Consider the following 17,580-nt stretch of genomic DNA (forward strand, 5'->3'; position numbering starts at 1 on the left):
GAGTTGTACTCCAGTGGTACAGCACTTGCTTAGCATGTGTAAGACACTGGGTTCAATCCTTAGCACCACATTAAAAAAAAAATGAAGGTAAAAAAAAAAAGTGTTCATTGGCAAAGCCCAGTGGCGCATGCCTATGATCCCGGCTATTCCAGAGGCTGAGGCAGGAGGATCGCGAGTTTGAAGCCAGCCTCAACAACTTAAAATAAAAAGGATGGGGATGTAGCTCAGTCGTAGAGCACCTGGGTTTATCCCGAGTACTGCAAAGAGAAAATAAAAGTGTTCACTCCTTATCTGAAATTCAGATTCAACTAGGTACCTTGCACTTCAGCTGGCAGCCCCCCCTCAACCAGACAGGCTGAAATTAATGGCCACAGGGCCTGAATCCATTTGACCTCAGCCTCAAGTGGGTGTTCCTGGAAGCGGGGAGCCAGTGAGTTCCTATCAGTTCTTAGCTTCCATTGTCGAGGTGGCTCTGAGCCCTCCCCTGAGAGCTTCCTGACAGGAAGATGGGAGGGAAGGGCAGGGGAGGGAGGAGGGGAGCAGATGTTCCGTGGAGGACATTCCCTTGGCTGCCAAGGGAGAAAGAGGGGCAGATGAGCTTCCTCCTCCTTCGCATTCCAGGAGAGCGCCCCCTGGGCCTCCACCCAAGCGTGGTGTGATGCCCTCTCTGGCACCAGCTCCCCAGGGAGCGGCCAGACAGGTCTTTGTCCCTCCCAGGGAGGGAGCCAGGGTGTTTAACTGAGTCTCTGGCTACCCCTCGCGGTGAGGGCGTGTCTAAGCCAGCTGTCCCACCCTGCCTTGGTCCACTAGATGAACTGGACCGGAGCCTCATAAATCAGACGGGGTCATCACCGCCACCTCCCCGTGGGGACCTGGGAGCCCCACAGAACCCCAATGCCAAGGCTGCTGGGTCCCGGAAGATCCATTTCAACTGGCTGCCTCCTCCTGGCAAGCCCATGGGGTACAGGGTAAGCCGGGGGGCAGTGGGCAATGACAAGTGGCTAGGGGGGTGAACTGCTCCGAGGGAGGGGGAGGGCCTGCTTGGACCCCCAGGTCCAAGCGAGAATAGATGGCAGGACCCCAGGAGGAGAGAGGAGCCATTCCTGAGGTTTTCAGATTTTTCCTCTCCTTCTTAGAATGGGCCTCCTCCCCTTGCCCAGGAGATCCCCTGCTCTGCCCCACTGCCCCGTGAGCACCCCCAAGCCTCGGTGTCTCATCCTGTTCAAAGAGAAAAATAAGGGCCAGGGGTCAGTGGAGGGACAAGTGGCTTCGGTGCCTGTCACTTCCCTCTGACCAGTCCCCTCCCTTGAGCAGGTGAAGTACTGGATCCAGGGTGACTCCGAGTCCGAAGCCCACCTGCTTGATAGCAAGGTGCCCTCGGTGGAGCTCACCAACCTCTACCCGTACTGCGACTATGAGATGAAGGTGTGTGCCTATGGGCCACAGGGCGAGGGTCCCTACAGCTCCCCTGTGTCCTGCCGCACCCACCAAGAAGGTGAGGCCTGTTCATGTCCCTGCAGCTGTCCCCAGCTACCCTGATGTCAGTGTGCCCAGCCCTCCCCACTCCCTACCTCCCAGAGCTCGGCCCTCCTTCTGCCACTAACAGAGCTCTTCCTGCCCCCAACCCAGTACCCAGTGAGCCTGGGCGTCTGGCCTTCAATGTCGTCTCCTCTACGGTGACACAGCTGAGCTGGGCTGAGCCAGCTGAGACCAATGGCGAGATCACAGCCTACGAAGTCTGCTATGGCCTGGTCAATGAGGACAACCGTAAGGATTGGGACTCTCCTTCCTGGCCCCAGGGACAGCATCAGCGGAAGGGGAATGGCAAAGAACCCGAGCTCTGGGTCACTCCTGGGTACTTGAGGCCTATCGTTCTGGTCAGTGGAGAAGCCTGAGAGGCATTGTGAGGTTTCTGGTCACAGATGAGCTCTGCATCCCAAGGGAGGCAAAATTATATATGTACATGGAGATCACAGACCCCAGAGCCCCTTCCTGTACAGGTAACCAGGGTGCCTCAGTTTTACATATTCTCTTAGGCCACAATAGAGTTGCCAGATTGATCAAATAAAACCACTAGATGAGCCAGGTGCTGTAGCGCACAGCTGTAACCCCAGAGACACGGGAGGCTGAGGAGGCTGAGGCAGGAAGATCACAAGTGTGAGACCAGCTTGGGCAACTTAGGGAGACCCTCAGCAGCTTGGTGAGACCCTGTCTCAAAATAAAAAGTTCAAAGCGGCCCAGGCACCGTGGTGCACGCCTATAATCCCAGTGGCTCTGGAGGCTGAGGCAGTAGGATCACGAGTTCAAAGCCAGCCTCAGCAAAAGTGAGGTGCTAAGCAACTCAGTGAGACCCTGTCTCTAAATAAAATACAAAATAGGGCTGGGGACATGGCTCAGTGGTTGAGTGCTCCTGAGTTTAATCCCCTGTACCCCCCCCCCCCAAAATAAAAAAAAGTTAAAAGGACTGAGGATGTAAATCACCCCTGGGTTCAATTCCCAGGATAAAAAAAGAGAAAGAAAGGAAAAGAAAATAGGATGAACTGGGACTGGGACAGCTGCTTATAGTCCCAGCAACTCCAGAGGCTGAGGCAGGAGAATCACAAATTCCTGGCCAGCCTGGGCACCTTAGGGAGACTCTGTCTTAAAATACAAAACTAAAAGGGCTGGGGTTATAGCTCAGTGTTACAGCCCCCCGGGTTTAGGGGGAAATCCTAAAAAATGAAACACCAGATACCAGAAAATTTCTAAACACATTTTATTTTTTTAGTTGTTGATATACCTTTTTAAAAAATTTATTTACATGTGGTGCTGAGAATTGAACCCAGTGCCTCACACATGCCAGGCAAGTGCACTACCACTGAGCCACACAGCCCCAGCCCACTCTAAACACATTTTTAATAGAATATTTCATACATTTTTTCTGGGAATCCTAACCCAGAACAGCGGGGAGAAGTGTCTTTGTCTTCCCAGTCTACCCTTCTCAGTCCTGGAAGGGAGGAGAGAGTGGGGGACTTCTGCCAACTGTCATGATGAGAAAGTGTCCTGCCTCCCACCTGGCTCAGGGACCTCTGCACACCCTGACTCTGCCTGGTGGGTCCTAGTGACGGAGAGCAGACCACCCTCACACAGCTTGTAGGAGCAGCAGCGGAACCCTAGTGCTAGGGTTCTGATGATTTTGATTTAATTCACTGAGGGGGTTCTAGGAGTCTTCCTGTTGAAGCACCTCATTCACATCTTCTCTCCAGACTCTGAGGCCAGTGCACATTATAGCTGAATATGTGCGATTTGCAAAGTGCCTGTGCTGGGGAGGGTGCATGCTTGTAATCCCAGTGACTTGGGAGACTGAGGCAGGAGGATCACAAGTTCAAAACTAGCCTCAGCAACTTAGTGAGGCCTTAAGCAACTTGACAAGACCTTGTCTCAAAAAATAAAAAAGGCTGGGGGTGTGGCTAAGTGGTTAAGCACTCCTGGATTTAATCCCCAGTACCAAAAAAGAAAGAGAAGGAAGGAAGGAATAAATTTTAAAATTAATCAATTACTTCAGAATAGCAGTGAAATATTAGGGCCACGACCCCTATGCAGGGCAGTGGACAGTGGGACTCTCTGAGCTTGAGGCTTGGGGCAGGGGGAAGGGTGCTCCTCACTCTTCACTAACCAGACCAGCCAAGCATCAGGTTTCCTGGCAGCCACATCACGCCTCAGCTTGGTGTGAGCTTACAACACTTGGTCCACTCTTAGGCCATAGCTGGGTGGTCTCCTCTGACTTGGCCTTTTAACCCCAGGAGTGACCCATAGCCCAGGACCATCCATCTCTGAAGGTTTCAGCACTTTGTGTGCGAGGCAGCCCCCCAGGATAGGGGCATTGCATTTTGGTGTGTGCCCCTGTTCCCTCCCGTCCATGAGCTGACAGAGATGCGAGGAGGGTGGGCCAAGGCCAGCCCTTGCTACCTCCAGGCTGACCTGGCTTTCGAGCAAAGCTTTTTGAGCACAACTGTGTGCTGGGGGTGCACATCAAGTTTCTCAGTTGTCATTTACAAGAATTTTCCTTTGAACTTTTTGGGAAATTGGAACATTTTCTAGTCTCCATTCTTTTGTGTCTTCTCGGGTTTTCTGTGTCTTCCAACAGTGGGCCCACCCTGCTCTCACGCAGAGCTCACTGAGTGCCCTCCCAGGCTGAGTATCCACCCTAGGTGCGACTGGCCTCTGCCAATGTGCATTGCCAGCCCTCCACCTTCACTCCACCCTGTCCCCATTAGCCTGTTCGTCCTAAATCGTAGCCTCTGTGCGTCCACTTGTGTCCTCCCCTTGGCTCCTGTTGCCACAGCACCCTGGGGGCAGCAAGGCATGCAGGTGTCTCAGCGTTTGGGGCTGAGCTGTCAACCATGAGCATGGGTGGGAGGATATTGTCCTGAGAGCCCCCTCAGCTCCTGAGCCAGCCTCCTATGGAGCCATCTGGATATAGGACTGTTTGCTAATTGGTAAAGGTGACAGCAGGGCCATCTGGAGTCTAGTGTTGACCCTGGCACTTACTTAGCAATGAGTCCTTAGATATCTGGTAACACCTCCATAAGCCAGTCATACCCCAGGTTCAAAGGGCTCAGCAGTAGACCGGGGCTCAGCAGCTGCTCGCTCCCCTCCCCATCTATACAACTCTGCTGGGTCAGGGATGGGGCTGGGACCAGGCTGGAACCTGGGTGACCTACCCCTGAAGCACCCTCCCTGCCCCAGGACCCATTGGGCCCATGAAGAAGGTGCTGGTGGACAGCCCCAAGAACCGGATGCTGCTCATCGAGAACCTACGAGAATCCCAGCCATATCGCTACACCGTGAAGGCGCGCAATGGGGCAGGCTGGGGACCTGAGCGGGAGGCCATCATCAACCTGGCCACTCAGCCCAAGAGGCCCATGTCCAGTGAGTGCTGGGAAGGGATGTGCAGGGCAGATGGGGGGACAGGAGGCTGCAGCTGGGGCCCTGACTCACCTCCCCTATCCTGCAGTCCCCATCATCCCAGACATCCCCATCGTGGACGCCCAGGGTGGGGAAGACTATGAAGGCTTCCTTATGTACAGTGACGATGTTCTGCGCTCCCCAGCAGGCAGTCAGAGGCCCAGCGTCTCTGATGACACCGGTGAGTGGGATCCATGAAAGACAGTGTGGGTGATGGGCATGGGGTAGGGCTGTCCCTGGTGTCCAGAGAGAGTAAAGTGGCCAGCAACTACTGGGCATGGAGGTCAACACTAGAAGTCGCTTCTCAGCCTCAGATATATATCCACAGAGCCCATGATTTGGCACTGGGGACATGGAGAGGACACAGCTATTGTGGCCCACTGCAATCATGTGCACTACCATGTGTGAGAATACACGGATGTCTGCTGGGGGCAGATGCACACAGGCCTGGGCACGTACATGTGGATTATGCACTGGAAATACTGCTTTGTGATCCGAAGGTTAACCTGCTGCGCAGTGGAGTTAGGACTCCTCCCAGAGGCAGGCCTAAGTGAGAGGGAGCAGGCACAGACCAGGAGCCCTGTGCAGCCACTTCACAGGGGTGGGGCCAGCTGATGAGGCAGAGATGCCCCAGCAGGCTCCGTTCTCCTGCTTGACTCCTGGCACAGTATATTGCAAAAAAAAGCCCTTAGCAGGGACTCCTGGGTGCAGCTTTAGCTTTGGCTCCACTGTGGGACACACACCTGCTCTGTGCCTGTTGTCTGATCTGTAAAATGGAATGTCAATCATACAATGCCAGGATGGGATCTTCTAGGGAGTATGGTTTTGAGGGTCTACTATTAGTGTCCTGGGGCTTCTGGAACTGTCCCTGGGAGGCTGGCAGGGGAAAGACTACTCTTCTTTGCACAGTCCGGAAACTGAAGCTCAGGGCATTTAAGCAACAAGGGAAACCTCACAGCGGGTGACAGGGCCCAGGCTCCATCCACAAGGTCTGTGGCTGGTACCGGGTCTTTCTTCCCGAGCTGTGGCCAAAACTACACAACCCTATTCGGAATCAGGACAAGGGTTTCTCCTGTCGCCGGGCTTTCCCATCGCTGCAGCACGGGGACACCCAATCTTGACGCCAGGCTCTGCCGCTGGCCTGGCTCGGTCCTCCTTGGCGCCACCAACCCCGGCGCCCCCGGCGGTGCCAACGCGGCCCTTCGTTGTTCCCAAGGCGGCGCCTGGAAGTTCGAGCCCCTGCTGGGGGAGGAGCTGGACCTGCGGCACGTCACGTGGCGGCTGCCCCCGGAGCTCATCCCGCGCCTGTCGGCCAGCAGCGGGCGCTCTTCTGACGACGGCGGCGCGGGGAGCGCGGCCGGGGAGGGCAGCAGCCGGGCCCGCAGCGCGACGCCCCGGCCCCCCGGAGGTGACCACCTTCCTGGGCTGCACACGGCCTGTGCCGGCTCGTTTGCGCACGCCGGCTGGGACCTAGGGCCGCCACTTGCTGCCCCAGGGCCCCAGCTTCGGCCAGGCTGCTCATCAAGATGCCAGGCCAGGCCAGGGGCCTGCAACTGTGTGCACACAGCACCGGGTAGCCAAGGGATGCCGAGGGCAGGCATTTGAGCGCCCCCGGAGGCAGGACAGGAAGTGATTCTCATGATGCCTACCCCAACTGGGATAGCCAGCTTCAGAAACTTGTGTCAGGGGAAGACCCTCAGGGGCCTCCAGGATTTGAGGACAGGCTTTGGGCTCTCCTGGAAGGCCAGGCAGGTCCCAAGCTGGGTTGGCTGTGCTCTGATAATCCATAGCACAGAGCTAGAGGACATGTGGCCTTCTGAACTCCTCTGGGGACATAGGGGCCCTAACATGGTAGTTTGGGGGAGATTGGTGGTATTTTATTCCCAGGCTCCCCAGAGGGAAGGGAACCCCAGGAATCCTCAGGGCCACATCCTGCCCCTTAGGCCTCCAGGTCTGGTGCAGGTCTGACTGACCAACCCTCTCTCCTCCTGCAGAGCACCTGGTGAATGGTCGAATGGACTTTGCCTTCCCAGGCAGTGCCAACTCCCTACACAGGATGACAGCGGCCAATGCCACCTATGGCACCCACCTGAGCCCACATCTGCCCCACCGTGTGCTGAGCACCTCCTCCACCCTCACTCGGGACTACCACTCGCTGACCCGCACACAGCACTCACAGTCGTCCACACTGCCCAGAGACTACTCCACCCTCACCTCCCTCTCCTCCCAGGGTGAGCAACCTCAACCAATCCTGCCTTGCCTGTTCATCACTCCATTCCAGCTCCTGGAGGATTGGGCCGCTGGCCCCCACTGCCCACCCTCCACATCCTGTCCCTCTCACTCCTTGTTTTGTCCTGCCCTAGGCCTCCCTCCCATCTGGGAAGACGGGAGGAGCAGGCTTCCGCTGTCCTGGGCCCTGGGGTCCTGGAGTCGGGCTCAGATGAAGGGGCTCCCCCCCTCCAGGGGCTCACGAGATTCTATAATCCTGGCTGGGCAGCCAGCAGCACCCTTCTGGGGCCCAGGTAGTTCTGGGGTGGCCATCCTGTCTCTGTGGCTGACCTGCTCCATCTGCCATCCATCACAGCCGCTGCCTGTGCCCATCCACCACCTTGGCCTCATTCCATTCACAGGCCCCTGCCCTCCCAGAGGAGCTAACCCCTGCCCCATACTCATCAGTGCTGATGCCTAACATGGCCTCTGTCCTGCCAGGGTGTGGGCTGGGGTGGGTCAAGGAGAGGGGGCCCTGCCAGCTAAGCAGGGAGCAAGGTGGGAGGTGGCAGACTCAGAGGGCTGACCCTCTTTCATCATAGGCAGGGTCTGTAACTAATCCAAGGACCCGTGGAAGGTTCTGGGTACAAGCTGCCTGGCTACCTGAGGGGGTAGAATTGTGACAGCAGGAAGATCCCAGCTCCAACCCCTGACTGTGATGTCCTGTCTCCAGATTCTCGAGGTGCCATGGGTGTGCCTGACACACCCACCCGCCTTGTGTTCTCCGCCCTGGGACCCACATCTCTGAAAGTGAGCTGGCAGGAGCCTCAGTGTGAGCGCCTGCTGCTGGGCTACAGTGTGGAGTACCAGCTGCTGAATGGCGGTGAGGCGGGGCTACTGCTGCCTGCAGGGGTGGGGACCTTCCTGGCCTGGGCCCATGCTGAGCACCCCAGTGGGGTCAGGAACCTACCCAAGGCTTTGTGCATAAGCCTACCTCCAGTCTTCTTGAGGGTCTCACTCCATTCCCTCACCCGAGGTCTCATCCATCTCCCTGCGCCTCTCTGCCTATTTCCTCTGCTAGGTTTCCCCTAACAAGGCCTCACGGACCAAGGCCTTCCCTGGTCTGTGTGACCTCTGTGGGAACTAGGCAGTGGCACGACCTAGATCCCTGACAAGGGTGTAGGATGCGTGGGACTGCAGGCTCCACTCATCTCTTGTATAGTGCACAACCTTAACAACCAATCTTATCACACTGTACCCCCCCACAGGCAGCCCTGGGTCAATGCTGACCAGATGTTGATGGCAGCCTAGGGAATTGGGGATCAGGACAGGGTTGGGGTAAAGCTGCTCTGCTGTCTGCCCTCACCCAACCTCCAGGTGAGCTACACAGGCTCAACATCCCCAACCCTGGCCAAACTTCTGTGGTGGTGGAAGACCTCCTGCCCAACCACTCCTATGTGTTCCGTGTGCGGGCCCAGAGCCAGGAGGGCTGGGGCCGAGAGCGTGAGGGTGTCATCACCATTGAATCACAGGTGCACCCGCAGAGCCCACTCTGCCCCCTGCCAGGTGAGTGGTCCCCCACAGCTGCCACCATGCCCACCATACTCCCACACACTGACATTCTCTCTGCTGCCTCCAGGATCTGCCTTCACTCTGAGCACCCCCAGTGCCCCAGGCCCATTGGTGTTCACTGCCCTGAGCCCCGATTCACTGCAGCTGAGCTGGGAGCGGCCACGGAGGCCCAATGGAGACATCCTCGGCTATCTGGTGACCTGTGAGATGGCCCAAGGAGGAGGTACTGCCCACCCTGAGGCTAGGGGTGGCTGTGGAGTAGTGGAGAAAGGACCACAGGAACTGAAGACATCCTCCCATGCAGGGCCAGCCACTACATTCCGGGTGGATGGAGACAACCCTGAGAGCCGGCTGACCGTGCCTGGCCTCAGTGAGAACGTGCCCTACAAGTTCAAGGTGCAGGCCAGGACTACGGAGGGCTTCGGGCCAGAGCGTGAAGGCATCATCACCATTGAGTCCCAGGATGGAGGTGGGGCATCTCTTCTTTACCCCAACTCTTCTCTGGTCACGCCTTCTCCTGCCATCCCCTAACAGGCTAATCTCCCCTCTCCAGGTCCCTTCCCACAGCTGGGCACCCATTCCGGGCTCTTCCAGCACCCACTGCAAGGCGAGTACAGCAGCATCACCACCACCCACACCAGCACCACTGAGCCCTTCCTAATGGGTGAGTTACCACCAGGAGGCAGGGATCCTGGCCCCCAGGAGCGTAGCCAACATGCAAGGGCAGGGACCACGCAGCATCCTTCAAACTTCTTCTCCCACAGATGGACTGACCCTGGGGTCCCAGCACCTAGAGACAAGTGGCTCTCTCACCCGGCACGTGACCCAGGAATTTGTGAGCCGGACACTGACTACCAGTGGAACCCTCAACGCCCAGGTGGACCAACAGTTTTTCCAAACATGACCCACCAACCTCACCAGTGTTCTGGAACCTGGGCCCCCTCCCTGCCTCCTCTCCCCAGCACTCCCTCAGCTACTCCATCCTTGGACCCCACCCTGGGGCCCTGCCCCACCTTCATGCTGACCACAGAGCCAGCACCTCTTGCCATAGAGCAGGGGCCAGGTATCCTGTAGGAAGCATGAAGCCGGCAGAGGTCTCAGAAGGCCCTTTGGCTGTCCCTGCCCCACGCTGGCCCAAACTTATTTGTAACCAAAGAGCTGAGACCAGGACAAGGACCCAGCCTTTGTTCTGCACTAAATAAAAAATTTTGCTACTGCTTGACTCTGTCCTATCTGTTCCTCAGGAGCCCCAAAAGTGCCAGCTGGACAGAGCAGTGATTCTGACAACCTCCCCTTCTCTGACCCCTAAGCACATACCCACCTCTAGAAGCAGGAGGGTACCACAGTCAGAGGCATGTTTATTAAGCACCCAAATGAGGAAGGTGGGGCCAGACACAGAGCTGCATGACCTGCCACCTCAGCCCATGCTTGCATTTGCTGTCCAGAGGTGCCTCAAAGGCACAACACCTTGGCTCCATCAGCAGCCTGGGAGAGGTAGAAGGTGGCAGTACCACTGTACTGCTCCTGGGGGAGAGATGAGCAGTCTGAGCGATGGGGGAACCCTGGGAATCCACCTCTCCTGACCTCCAAGGCTCTGGTGCTTACCAACCTGTATGTGCTGCATGGTGCGGGAAGCAGCAGAGGCCTCCAGCAGTGTCACTGTGCAGCCACCAAAGCCACCACCTGTCATGCGACTGCCATAAACTCCAGGCACAGACAGTGCAGCCTCAACCAGTTGGTCCAGCTCAGAGCAGCTCACCTCATAGTCATCCCTGCAGATGATATAGAAGAGGTCAGCCTGGGCCCCACCTGTGCCCAAGAGGTGCAGGCTGCCCTAGGGCCTCACCTGAGTGAGTAGTGACTCTCCACCATGAGGCGGCCAAAGGCTCTGTAGTCCCCGCGGCTCAAGGCAGCTGCTGCCTGGGCTGTGCGCTGGATCTCACCCACCACGTGCCGTGCCCGGCGGAAGCCCTCCTTGCTCACCAGCTCTCTGCCAGCTAGGGAGGAACAGCAGTCAGCAGTCCCACCTCCCACTCCTAAGGGCCCCAGGGTTGTCAAAGAGGGCCCTGCTAGGCAGGACAAGGCTGATTACCCCAGGCCTGGCTCTGAAGAGCTCCCTCATCTCAGAGCCTCCCCTCCTCACTGAAAAATGGGACAATTGTATCATTTTGTCACTCAAGGAGCAGGGAGGACTGCAGGAGACTGCACAGGGATTCCTGCAGGGAGCTGGCATGGTAGGTACTCAATAACCAGCTGTTTAAGCACCAAACTCCCACCTGGACTCTTGGGGCTTTAAAGGTGAGTAGAGGGGCTGGGGATGCGGCTCAAGTGGTAGCGTGCTCGCCTGGCTTGTGTGCAGCCCGGGTTCAATCCTCAGCACCACATACAAACAAAGATGTTATATCTGCCGAAAAACTAAAAAATAAATATTAAAAAAAAAAAAAATTCTCTCTCTTAAAAAAAAAAAAAAAAAAGGTGAGTGGAACACAGTGCAACCTTCAAGAGGACACAAAAGCTGGACAGAGTGACACACGCCTATAATCCCAAAGGGCTTGGGAGGCTGAGGCAGGAGGATTGGGAGTTCAAAGCCAGCTTCAGTAATGAGGCCCTAAACAACTTAGCAAGAACCTGTCTCTAAATAAAAAATTATTTTTTTTGGTATCAAAGATTGAACTCAGGGGCACTCAACTGAGCCACATCTCCAGCCCCATTTTGTATTTTATTTAGAGACAGGGTCTCACTGAGTTGCTTAGCACCTCACCATTGCTGAGGTTGGCATTGAACTCATGATCCTCCTGCCACAGCCTCCTAAGCTGCTGGGATTATAATCTTTTTTAAAAAGATGGAGATGTGGCTCAGTGGTAAAGCACCCTGTGTTCAATCTTTACCCCCCACTTTCTCCCGCCAAAAAAAAAAAAAAAGAGGATGCAAAAAAGCAATCTTAAGATTTCAAGGAGGGCTGGGAGTGTTAACTCAGTGGTAGAGCACCTGCCTGGCACATGTGGGGCCCTGGTTTTCAGCCAGCACATGCCTATAATCCCAAAGACTTGGGAGGCTAAAGCAGGAGGATCAAAAGTTCAAGGCCATGGGGCTGGGGATGTGGCTCAAGCCATAGCGCGCTCGCCTGGCATGCGTGCGGCCCAGGTTCGATCCTCAGCACCACATACAAAGATGTTGTGTCCGCCAATAACTAAAAGAAATAAATATTTAAAAAGTTTCTCTCTCCTCTCTCTTTAAAAAAAAGAAAAAAAAAGATGTTGTGTCCGCCGAAAACTAAAAAATAAATATTAAAAAAAAAAAAAAAAAAAAAAGTTCAAGGCCAATCTCAGCAACTTAGTAAGACCCTGTCTCAAAGGAAAATTTTTTTAAAAGGGTTGAGGATATAGCTCAGTGGCAGAGCACCCCTGGGTTCAATCCCTAGCACTGAAGGGATAAAAAGAAAAATGATTTTAAGCATCCGTGATGAGGCTGGAGCCCTAGACTTGCAGTGCTTTGGGGGAAGAGGGCAGAGCATGACAAATGGCCCTGAAAATCAGCAGAGTAAAGACCATAAGAGAGCAGCAGGGAGCCCAGCCATATTTAGAAAAGACTGATGTTCTCACCCTCCAGCTCCTCCAGCCGCACCTCCCGAAGGCTCTCCTTGCCCAGTGCCCTGGCCACTTCTTCACACTGGCGTCGTCTCAAGGGGTACTCGCTGGAACCCAGGGAATGGCGGACGTTGGAATTAGTGATGAGCACGGCCAGCTTGGGGTCTGACAGTGGCACCAGGCTTGTCTCCAGGGACCTAGTGAGGAGGTGGATTAGGGAAGATGACAAGGCCAAGGATCTGCTTGCCAGGCCAGGCAGTAGGCATGCTCCACCTAGGAACTCCTGATTATGAGGTGGGAGGGTACAAGGGGAGCCCCTGACCTGCAGTCAATGAGCAGCGCGTGGCCCTTCTGCCCCAGCAGTGCGATGAGCTGATCCATGATGCCACAGGGCACCCCTGCAAAGCTGTGCTCGGCCCGCTGACACACCTGGGCCCGGGCAGCTATTGCCCCCGAGTCTGTGGCATAGGGTGAAGTAGGGAAGCCGGGGCCCAGGAGGAACACAAGAAGTGGCCACATAGGAGCAGCAGTAGCTCCAATGACACTCTGTGGAGACTCCCCACTCCCCCTCCCTAAACCACAACATGGGAAGAGTTCTGACCAGAGACTCGGGCAAGGAGGGCTGGGCTGGGGCTAGGGCCTATGTGGTACCTGGGCAGAGTTGCTGGAGGAAGGTGTACGTGGCCACTTCCAAGGATGCGGAGCTGGACAGCCCACCCCCCAGGGGCACTGAGCTGACCACCACTGCACTGAAGCCAGGGATGGGGGAAGCTGCAGTAGAAAGAATGGTGATGTTAAGATGGACTGCTAGAAGGATAGACACAGGAAGAGCATGTGTCCTTATAGGAAGGAAGGAAGCCTGGTAGCCACTTCTAGGACATGTCTCTCAACTGTTAGGCCACCAACCTGCTGGTGCCAAAGAGCCTACTACCCTCCATCTTCTGGCCATCTGAGGTTACTGGAACAATCTTTCTAGTTATCCTCTTGATTTAGGACTAGCAAATTGGGGTTTGATTCCTGGCTCCTCTAATCATGTAAAAGGAAACCCAGGGCAAGTTCTGGAACTTCTGAGGGCATCAGTTTTCTCATTGGTACGGTAGGATATTCCTCCTTGCAAGCTTTCCCCAGTGTATTAGGTTAATGGACTTGTGGCTGTAAGGTGACAATCCTACTGGCAACATAAATTTGACCTACAATCCTAGTGGCAGCATGAATTTGACCCATGCCTGGGTCCCATACCTGGGTAGTGCTGAATCACTCCCTTGACATAATTGGCCCATCGGGGAGTCCCAGGCTCCAGTGATCGGTGGACTGTGGGCAGTGGAAACTGTAGCCGCTGGGGCTCATCAGCATCTTTAGAGGTGGTAAGGAGAGAGACAAGCCCATCTGTTCGGGGGCTGCCTACCAGCAGGGTCACCAGCTCCAATGCCTGAAAGAAGAGATAGGAGTATGTGGAGCTTATACCAGCAAATGGAATAAGCCCCTCCAGAGACACCCTCCAACTACACGGACTCCAGCCAAGGTTCTGCCCCCTGGGACACACAGGGAGGTGGAGGGAACCAGCTCAACTTGAAGGGAATGAGGTGTGGCTCAAGGAGGAGCCTGAGTGCAGAGCTGGCCTTAGGGGCTTGGAGCTCTGGCCCCTGGGTATTCAGAGGTGGAGCCAGCAGCAGCAGGAATGCAAACCTGGACTCTGCCCTGAGCAAGGGCTCCCAGCTGCAGGGAAAGAGGGAGAGAGAGAGCTAGCTCAAAAGGAAAACAGGATCAAAGGGGCTCCACGCCTTCCCATTTGGGGATGACCTCCAGAAGGATGCGGAGGGATTTGCTATAACTACTCACTTCCCAAGCTGCAGGGTGGGACTGAGAGCCCAGGTTAAGAGCTGGAAGGTAACACTCAAGGTCACATACCAAGAACCAGCTGTGAGACCCTGAGCAGATCCCCAACCCTTTCTGGGTTGGCTTCCTCCCTCTGTAACCGGAATGGGCTGGGCCAGAGGCTGAGGGGCTCCATTTGCCCAGGCCTATGGTTTTGGCCTCACCGAGGCCAGAAGCCGGAAGTGTTCCCCTTCTACCTGCTACTTAGGGCCCAAATTTGAAGGGGAACACGCCCCCCGGCTGAGGTCCAGGACTAGCAATCCCCAGAAGGCGGTCTTGGGTGAAGAGGTGCCCGCATACCCTCTCCTGTCTGCGTCCGTCTCTCTTCGCACGTGAAAAACTGTCTGTCCCAGGGTCTCCCGCGTGCGCGACTCCCACTCCGCTGCCCGCCCCACATTCCAGCGGGAGAGCGCGCGTCCCTGAGCCCCAGCCGCCCGCCCTTCTCCGCGGCGGGGCAGCGGGCCCGGGGCTCCCCCTGCGCAGCCCCTCACCATAGGCAACACCAGGCCCTGGTTGTAGTCCGTGTGTTCCCCGATGAGGTTGACGCGGCCCGGCGCCGACACGGCCAGCTCGGGCTCGGCCCCGAACTCCTCGCGGAAGGCTCGCCGGGCCTCGGCCAGCAGCTCCTGGACCTGGGGCGGTCTCGAAGCAGCCATGACGCTGGTCTGCAGTTCGGCGCGCCGCAGCGCGGGATGCTGGGGGTGGGGCCTCGCATTCCTGCCCGACGCCCCGCCCCCGGGTCGCTCGGCCCCGCCCCCGCCCGCGGAGTGCGACCGAATCCACCTGCTGCGCTGTGCTCCCAGCCCTGGCGGGCGCAGGTGACAAACACCAGAAAAGCGTGAATCCGAGTGGGATTCTATGTCCCCGATGATGTCCTTCTCTCTGGACTTTAGGGAAAACCATTGACGACCATGTGAATGAATATGGCCTTGAGTGGCACTTTGCACAACTGAAAGATCTGAACAGCCCTTCCCTACCCTGGCGACTGTTGATGGGTCACCATCTAACCTCCACCAACACACAGCCAGAGCAGTGGAGATGGCAAACCTGGATTCCCAAAGGCATCTCCGAGGGCTTCAGGGGCAGGAGCTATGAGAAGTCATGGGTTTCTAATAGTGGCACACAGTGTAGAGAGAGACAATCAGGCAAGTTTGGTAGGAAGTCGTTTTTTTACAAGCTCCTTTTCTAGGGTGGACCCATTCAAGTCCCTAGCAATGGAGGACTGAAGGAGGATAGCCATGGCCCAGCCCCTCCTTGAAGTACCAACCAACTGCTGCTGCTAAGGTAGGTCGTACTGTGGGCCCCAGGAGATGCTTCCTCACCCCGAAGCCTTGGTCTCAAACGCATGGTCCCAACCTTTGCCGGGATGCCTGTTCACACCTGCCTGCCCTGTATGTGCATATGGTGTGTGGATGGGGCACTGTGGCCAGGGATATAGCTTGGGGCCTGCTGAGTGGTTTGCTCAGAGAACTGCATTCAAAAGGCTGCTCGAGGGCTAGGGTTGTGTCTCAGCAGTAGAGTGCTGGTTTCGATGCTCAGCACCACATAAAAATAAATAAAATAAAGGTATTGTGTCCAATTACAACTTAAAAAATTATAAAAGAAAAAAGGCAGATCGAGGGCTGAGGATATAGCTCAGTTGGTAGAGTGCTTGCCTCTCATGCACAAGGAGGTGGGTTAGTTCCCCAGCACCACCAAAAAGGCACACCTGTAATCCCAGGAGAAATGGAGCTCTTAAAAGGAGCTTCTCAGGAGGCTGACGGGAAAGAGGGGCTGGCCTTGTGGCTTGTAGTAGAGTGCTTGCCTAGCATGTGTGAGGCACTGGATTCAATTCTCAGCAGCACATAAAAGTAAAATAAAGGTATTGTGTCCATCTACAACTAAAAATATTAAAAGAGAGAGAATGAGAGCAAGCACTGGATGTAGCTAAGTGGTTAAACACCCCCTGGGTTCAATCCTTGTTTTTTTTGTTTGTTTGTTTTGTTTTGTTTTTAAAAGGCAGCTCTGGCCAGCCTGGTAGTACAGGCCTGTAGTCCCATCAACTGAGGAGGCTGAAGCAGGAGGATCACAAGTTCAAAGACATACTCAGCATTTAGGAGAACCTGAACAATTTAATGAGATCTTGTCTTAAAAACAAAGGATTTGGGGCTGGGGATGTGGCTCAAGAGGTGGCGCAATCGCCTGGCATGCATGTGGCCCGGGTTCTCTCAGCACCACATACAAACAAAGATGTTGTGTCCGCCAAAAACTAAAAAATAAATATTAAAAAAAAATTCATTCTCTCTCTCTCTCTTTAAAAAGAAAAAGGGGGGTTGGGGTGTAGTTTAGGGTAAAGTGCCTCTGGGTTCAATGCCCAGTAACACCTACATCAAAAAAAAAAAAAAAAGGAAACTCTGGCGCTGGGGGTGTAGCTCGTGGTAAAGCATGTTCTTAGCAAGTGCAAGGCCCTGAGTTTGATTCTGCATTAAAAAAAAAAAAGGCCTGGGCTGGAGCCCAGTGGTAGAGCACTTGCCCACATGCATGAGGCACTGGGTTTGATCCTCAGCACTACATATAAATAAAATAATAAAATAAAGATATTGTGTCCACATATATTAAAAAAAAGGGGGGGGCTGGGGATGTGGCTCAAGCGGTAGCGCGCTGGTCTGGCATGCGTGCGGCCCGGGTTCGATCCTCAGCACCACATACAAACAAAGATGTTGTGTCCGCCGAGAACTGAAAAATAAATATTAAAAAAAAAATCTCTCTCTCCCTCTCCTCTTTCTTAAAAAAAAAAAAAAAAAAAAAAAGGCAGTTGGGAATGGAGTTCAGTGGCAGAATGCTTGCCCAGCATGCATGAGGAAAATGCCTCCCCACACACACACCCTGTGTGACCTTTAGTTAGGCAATTTTAAAAAAATTTTTATTTTATAAATTTTTAGATGGATATGGATACAATACCTTTATTTTATTTATTTATTTTTATGTGCTGCTGAGGATTGAACTCAAGGCCCCACACATACTAGGCAAGTGCTCTGCCACTGAGCTACAGCCCCAGCAAGCAATGGTTTTTAGATATGAAACCAAAGGTACAGTGACTAAGAAAAATAGATAAATTGTACTTCATCAAAAATTAAATACTTTCTTCCAGGTGTGGTGGGCACATGCCTGTAATCCCAATAGCTTGGGAAGCTGTAGCAGGAGAATCTTTCCAGCCCAGGAATTCAAGGCTAGCATGGGCAACCTAATGAAGCCCCATTTTAAATATAAATAAATCAGGTCTGGTGGTACCCACCTGTAATCCTGTAATCACAGTGGCTCGGGAGGCTGAGGCAGGAGGATTGTGAGTTCAAAGATAGCCTCAGCAATTTAGCAAGACCCTATCCTTAAGTAAAAATACAAAAAAGGGTGG

General features: G+C 54.7%; 2 protein-coding genes across 4 annotated transcripts in view; one reads left to right on the plus strand and one right to left on the minus strand.

Moving 5' to 3' along the window:
• Positions 1-9,928, plus strand: part of Itgb4 (integrin subunit beta 4) — a 32,794-nt gene extending 22,866 nt beyond the window's left edge. Inside the window, exons 28-40 of the mRNA XM_026404798.2 lie at positions 811-968; positions 1,315-1,495; positions 1,630-1,767; positions 4,729-4,911; positions 4,997-5,128; positions 6,164-6,355; positions 6,942-7,178; positions 7,889-8,038; positions 8,533-8,721; positions 8,795-8,950; positions 9,032-9,196; positions 9,281-9,391; positions 9,492-9,928. Of these exons, the coding sequence (XP_026260583.2) occupies positions 811-968; positions 1,315-1,495; positions 1,630-1,767; positions 4,729-4,911; positions 4,997-5,128; positions 6,164-6,355; positions 6,942-7,178; positions 7,889-8,038; positions 8,533-8,721; positions 8,795-8,950; positions 9,032-9,196; positions 9,281-9,391; positions 9,492-9,631 (2,132 nt within the window). The 3' untranslated portion in view covers positions 9,632-9,928. The remainder of the gene's footprint in view (positions 1-810; positions 969-1,314; positions 1,496-1,629; positions 1,768-4,728; positions 4,912-4,996; positions 5,129-6,163; positions 6,356-6,941; positions 7,179-7,888; positions 8,039-8,532; positions 8,722-8,794; positions 8,951-9,031; positions 9,197-9,280; positions 9,392-9,491) is intronic.
• Positions 9,929-10,073: 145 nt separating this feature from the next.
• Galk1 (galactokinase 1) lies at positions 10,074-14,853 on the minus strand. Of its 3 annotated transcripts, none has more exons than XM_026404729.2 (8): positions 14,681-14,853; positions 13,554-13,743; positions 12,966-13,085; positions 12,637-12,772; positions 12,330-12,511; positions 10,574-10,724; positions 10,337-10,499; positions 10,074-10,251 (listed from the first exon to the last, which is right to left on the minus strand). In XM_026404729.2, exons 1-8 carry the CDS (start codon positions 14,843-14,845, stop codon positions 10,180-10,182), a joined length of 1,179 nt encoding a protein of 392 aa, XP_026260514.1. In that variant the 5' UTR covers positions 14,846-14,853; the 3' UTR covers positions 10,074-10,179. The 3 variants fall into 3 exon arrangements, with proteins under 3 accessions (XP_026260514.1, XP_026260515.1, XP_026260517.1); XM_026404730.2 differs by having other exon boundaries at positions 10,333-10,499; XM_026404732.2 differs by lacking the exon at positions 12,966-13,085.
• Between the last annotated feature and the right edge of the window lie 2,727 nt (positions 14,854-17,580).

Source organism: Urocitellus parryii, chromosome 7 (assembly GCF_045843805.1).
Source record: "Urocitellus parryii isolate mUroPar1 chromosome 7, mUroPar1.hap1, whole genome shotgun sequence".
Lineage (NCBI taxonomy): Eukaryota > Metazoa > Chordata > Mammalia > Rodentia > Sciuridae > Urocitellus > Urocitellus parryii.